The sequence below is a fragment of the Camarhynchus parvulus genome, chromosome 4, assembly GCF_901933205.1.
Source record: "Camarhynchus parvulus chromosome 4, STF_HiC, whole genome shotgun sequence".
Taxonomy (NCBI): Eukaryota; Metazoa; Chordata; class Aves; order Passeriformes; family Thraupidae; genus Camarhynchus; species Camarhynchus parvulus.
Window position 1 is genome coordinate 32,123,831 of NC_044574.1, and position 6,000 is coordinate 32,129,830.

Sequence of the window (6,000 nt, forward strand, 5' to 3'; positions counted from 1 at the left end):
CAGAATATCTGCTTGCAAGCCCAAAACAGTCTAAAGTGTGACAAAAGTGCCACAACCAGAGACTGCTGTTGTTTTTACAAAAATCCTGCAATATCAGAGCTCTAAATATCCCCTGTGCAGTCAGAGAATGAGACAGACCACAGAAGATGCTTGGTTTTAGATTTAGAAACACCCATAAATGTTTTTAAAGTCTTGCTGAGGCATACAGATCAAAATTTGAAGGAGTTAGGAAGCTTCTCCTCTCCCTCACAGTTCCTCCAAACTACTTATTACCTCAAGAACTCTTTTGCATCCCACTTGAAATTTATGCCCACAGATGGCAAACTTTCCACTTTCCACAGCTGCTGGGGCTCCTCCAAGCTTACCTTCACAAGCTTCATCTCATGGCAAAAGTCCAACAGTGAAGGAAAATAAAACTCTGTGTCCTTTCTGTCTGCATCCCTTATGTTCTTCACAAAGGGCAGAGCACTCAGCTTGGCTACTATGACAAATACTCAACCTCAGTTAAGCTGCCATCACATTGGAAAGATTGGGACCATTTCCATTTCACTACACCTCCTCCTACAGCTTGGATAAAAAGCAGTACTATGTTCCATGATCCAGATACTTCAAAGACAACCTGATCCAATGAAAAAAAGCTTTACCTATGCCCCCTGCACTAATGGCAATTTCACAAAAATACATGTTCAAGGATGGAACCAGCCTTTAGGAAGATAAAACATGATCACATGTAGTGTGATTTGGCTTTAGGGCCAGAAAGGGAGAGTGTTAGTTTACTCACTCAAAATTGCGAGCTATTAAACTGTAGTAAACAATAGTGACAAAATATGTCAGGAGATGAGTTTTAAAGAAATACTAAAAATAAATGACAACTGTTAATTGTAGGAAACTAAAGATAGTACATTAAAATCCATGTACCCTTTTCACTGGGAAAAAAGCACACTTACTATCCTTCTGTTAGTGCTGCAAACGGACTAGGTGGATCCTTCTCTATTTAGAGTATCATTCACTTAATCTGAATTTAAAATGCAGTACTTAAATCTAATAAAGTAATCAGTTTTTTGCATTATTTAAATGAAGTTGATAACCCAACTCTCTGTTACTTGGAGCTTTTGCTTTGAATCGGAGTCAAAACATTATGCTGAAAAGTAAACCCCATCTCTGCCAGTTTTTTTGGCTGAGAAACAACTCACACAAACGTGGGAAAAGTTTTCCTTCCCCTTCCCACTAACTTGGTTAACATGGTTCTTCACATGAGTCAAAGCCATCTCACTCTGCAACCACACAAGTAAAAGGACTTTTGGAAGCAAACTTGAATTTTAAAGGGTTACATATGTTCTAACCCAGGGCTATCTTTGGTACGAACAAGTCCACTGGCACTTGAGAAGTGAAAATCCCCTTTAAAACAGACAGTCTCACTAAAGTACAATTGGGTCATCATGCCTTTTTGCTGTCTTGCATTTTGCTGTTCTCCTCCACCACAAATCATCTTGTCCTAAAACAGCTCCTGCAAAGTGCTGAAAAATACCTGACAATAATATAATGTACAATTTCAAGGACTCATTCAATTCCAATTATTTCAATATCAATAGAAACTATTTAGAAATATTATGAGTACCTGCAAGTACTTAAAGTATTAAGTAAGACATTATTATGAGTTGCCTGTACACCTCTCTTCCAATGAAAGAGAGATCTTTATGTGGAAGCCAGGAGACTGCCCAGATAGTTTTTGTGAACAGAATTATAGAAAAAATACATTGAAAGCACAATTTATCATAGGGATATAAATCACAGCTTGCTTTACAAGTCTCAGCAGATTTCAAGTGTTCTTTCTGAGATACCTGACTTCAGAAGGAAGACTTGACCTTTCAAGTCCCAAAGGAGTTACACAAAAAATGGACAAAGCACAGCTTTACGTTAAAGAAGATGGCTTCTCTAGCTGGAACTTCAAGCAAAATGAAAGAAAAACATATGTACCTTGCTCTTCTGAAATCCAAACCTACAGCACTGCACTTCCTCACTCATATTCCTCACTTGCATGAACAGGTCCATGAAAATCAACAGCACTGAACTCTCACACACTAAGTGGTTGTTGAATTGAGAATGTACAAAAAACTCCCTTTATTCAGCACAGCAAGAAGAACTCCATTCAACTCCCCTTTGAAGTTGGTCAAGAGTACTCCCACTAGCTTTCCAAGAGCTGAGTCTCACTACAACCAGAGTAAACATTTATTCCTGAATACTTACTCTTTCCTCATTTTTAACCCCAATGTGAAAAATCACACAAAGAATGAAAAGTGAATTGTCTAAATTTTGTACATAAAACACAAAGAGTGAGATGTCAGTCATAATAAGGTTTTTACTTTATATTTTTCAATTATTAGACCAACAGGTCTAATATTCTTCCTTATTCTTGAGGAAAAGAAAGATAAGGCTGAAAAAATTATAGCTTTACAGTCATCCTACTACTGGCTGCCAGAAAAGACAAAAGGATCATAAGGCTCTATGAAAAACATGAAAGTAACAACTGAATGATAAAAAAGCATTGCAAATGCAAAAGGATGTAAAATGGAAAGACTAACTAAATTAGGAAGTTTTAGTGAATGGCCTACATTTCTATAGGCTGCCTATCTGGACAATTTTATTTTATTCACCTACATTTTGCTGAAGCTCCAATTAGAAAGTCTGCTACACATATACAAAATCATGTTGAGAAAAACCCTTCAAGAAGCTTTTCAGTCCTGAAGCCACTTTGTACCAGAAAGAAATCAATAAAACTATAAATTGAAGGTATGAGAAACCCAATTAAGATGCCTGGCATTACATCTTCTAAATAGAAAGGGTAAAATGACTCACTCCTTTTTTCAACATGCCTTTCATGTAAGTAAACTTTTGGGAACAGTGCAAAGAGGGAGGAAAGAAAAAAATTTAACGGAGTCAGGGAGAGGGTAACGAAACAATCCTGGGAAAAGGGTTCTAGCAGGTACTGCTGCCTTACCAGTGAATTTTAAACACCAAATTTCAATTCCCTTCTGAAACAACAAACACATCCCACAGAGCTACAATAAATGCAAACACTACAAATTAGACCACACAACGCAACAGCAGGTGTGCACTATTTATATATACAAATCCAATGGATGAACAAAACATCTTCAAGAGAAATGCACAGTAACACATCACAAAAAGAAGGTGCAGATGGTACAGTAGCAGAAGTGGCTATTTGTCTCTGGACAGTTCTAGTTTCATTGCTGTTCTGTAGGCTTATGTTTTTCAGTAGGCTTACATTTTTCACAAAGGAGTAGACAAAGAAATTAATTTTTTTTTCTTCAAATCTTGGCTTCCCAAATTAAACTGGCTGTTTCACAAACATGAAAGTTGCTCCTCATTGTGGCAGCAGGGAGATTTTGATCGCTAAGTTTATGTATAGATATGTTTGGTATTATGTAAAAGTAAGCTAACTCACCTGATGCTCAGATAAGTATAGAAGTACATAAATGCCACTGGAGCTATGGCATTAACACTGGAAGATTTATTCTTGTAAATCTCAAAGCTACAGGAACTGTTGTTTTGATAATCAATTGAACCATTTACATATTTTTTCTGTTTGGTGTAACATAGCTATATGGATAAAAAGAAAAGCATATAGTCCTTTACTAGAAGGTGCTTATGCACCTAACACACATTTGTTACCTAGCACTCCTCTGACAAAAACCAGCTGAACAATCCCTAGCTGTACCCATCTTTTGCTTACCACTTTGTGTGTTACACCTTCTTACTTCCCACCTTAACGCTCATACACATTATTTATTCTTCACTTCCTTCAGAAAGCTGAGTATGATGTTGAGTGTTCAAAGCAAAGAGGATGTTAAAAAAAATTCTACCAAAAAGACAAAATGAGTATCACATAGAGCCACACATATATCCTAAATGCATCTTTGAAAGTTGTATTATTCACTGAATTCAACAACCCCCAGCCAAATGATCCCTACTGGCAACAATACTCTGCCAGCTTCCATTAAATGCAGACAGGAAAAGCACATTGCTCCCAAACACAGGCTCCTTCTCTCCCTTGGTCAAAGAGTGAAGGAATTAACCATTACTACAGGTTGTTAGCAATCTGATTGAAAAGACAGAAAGAGAACTGTTTCAGCCAGTGATTTGTGTTAGGTTCCCTGCCCTGCCAGCACCCGCTGTGTTCTGCAAGCTCAGCTGCACGGGCTGCAGCCCCAGACACACGTGACAGCGCTACTTACTTACTGCTGAGGAGGGTGCGTGTACCAAATGTAACAAACTGGGTTACCAGAACACCTAGGCTGCACACCCAGGTGGCACAAATTCCCTCCCTTTTCAGAGCGCTCTCAGGTATCCTAACAAAACTGAAGGGAAATGGCATTTACACAGTACAGTCTATTTATTGCTGCAGCAGCTCAAGCGCTAACACACCTACAAGTCACCGTGAGGGGCCAAGGGCTCCAGGCTGGAGCCGCCAGCTGTAACATTACACACCCCATCCCTGTGACCCACTGCAAAGCAGGAGTGTGGGCAGATTCTAAATTTTCAGCAGTATTTTTTCAGGCTCATCTAGGATCAGCTCCCAAGCACTGGATGATGGGGACCGGGGTTGTGGATGGGAGTAAAGTTTCCAAATGCCTCGTGCTATCAGTCCCATTCAGAACCCGAAAAATACTAAGCTGTGAGCTACAAAGAGTTTGTGCGCTAGTACATTTTGGAATATGTACAGAAAATGAAATTGTTTCCCTTTTGCACAGAGCTCTGCAACGGCTTGAGTACAAAATGGCACTATGATAACACTATCTGAAGCTGTCGGACTTCAGAGAAGGCATTAAAGGAACACTAAGCTGCCTCTTCGACCAAGTCTCTCTTTTACCAGTGACATTTCAATGGGAGGAGCAGAAAAGGATTTGAGACACAGCCACAGTGCAACAAACACAGTGAACCACCTTGCGAGCATTCCCGCAATCTCTCCCGGAGCAAAGTGTTGATTTTCCCGGTGCGCCTGCTACCGTCCAACACAACTTTTGCCATTTAAAGCCCCGTCGGGCGGCAGAGCGCGGGCAGGCTCCTGCGGCCGCGGTCGGACAGCAGGACACGCGGTTCGGGTGGCGCGCCGTTCCACGGCGGAGCGAGGGCCGCGCCACCCCCGCCCGCCGCCGGGCAGGGAGGGCGCGCCGCGGCCACCGCCCGCTCCGCTCCCCTCCCGCTACTCACCCCCGTGACCGGCCGGACCGGAGCCACGGCGGCGAAGTCCGGCGGCGGCAGGCGGCGGCGGCCGCGGCACATCAGGACGATCAGGGTGCCCAGCGCGGCGGCAGCGGCGGCGCAGCCTACGTAGAGGGCGAGGCGGAGCAGCAGCAGCGCCAGGCACGGCGGCCCGCCGCCCCCCGCCTCGGCCCGCTCCTGCCCCAGGTGGACGACGGACACAGCCAGAAGCCCCAGTCCCGCCGCCAGCACGAAGCGGGATGATCCGGGATCCTCGTCCTCCTCGTCTTCCGCCGCCTCCTCCTCGCCGCCGCCGACCACAGCGGCGGCCGCCGGGGCGCTGCGGCGGCGCGCCTCGCCACCGGGGCCGTGCGAGCCCAGCGGGCCGGGGACGGCGGCCCCCGCCGCCTCGGGCTGCCCGGCCGTGCTGCTAGTGCTGTCGGCACCGGGGAACATGCTGCTCCTGGCGCCGCTGGGAGCAAGCGCATCTCCCGCCGCGGCAGCCCCTGCGAAGGTCGCCGCTCTCCGGGGCCCCCCTCTCCTCCGCCGCCGCCGCCGCCTCCTTCGCCGCCCGCCGCCGCCACTGGCACCGCTGCGGCCGCCGGGGGAGCCGGAGCTCATGCCCAGCGGCAGGAGGGTGCGCGGCGGCCGGGCCGCTTTCCGGCGGCAGCGCTGCCCCGCGCTGGGCGGCGGGAGCCGAGCGCCGTGGCAGCAGCCGGGGAGGCCCCGCCGCGCCGCTCGGTGTCCGGCCGGGCAGGGGGCGGAGGCGGGGGCGGT

General features: G+C 45.8%; 1 protein-coding gene across 1 annotated transcript in view; it reads right to left on the reverse strand.

Moving 5' to 3' along the window:
* Window positions 1–5,785, reverse strand: part of SNX25 (sorting nexin 25) — an 85,236-nt gene extending 79,451 nt beyond the window's left edge. The window contains exon 1 of the mRNA XM_030947162.1: window positions 5,233–5,785. Coding sequence (XP_030803022.1) covers window positions 5,233–5,679 — 447 coding nt within the window. The 5' untranslated portion in view covers window positions 5,680–5,785. The remainder of the gene's footprint in view (window positions 1–5,232) is intronic.
* Between the last annotated feature and the right edge of the window lie 215 nt (window positions 5,786–6,000).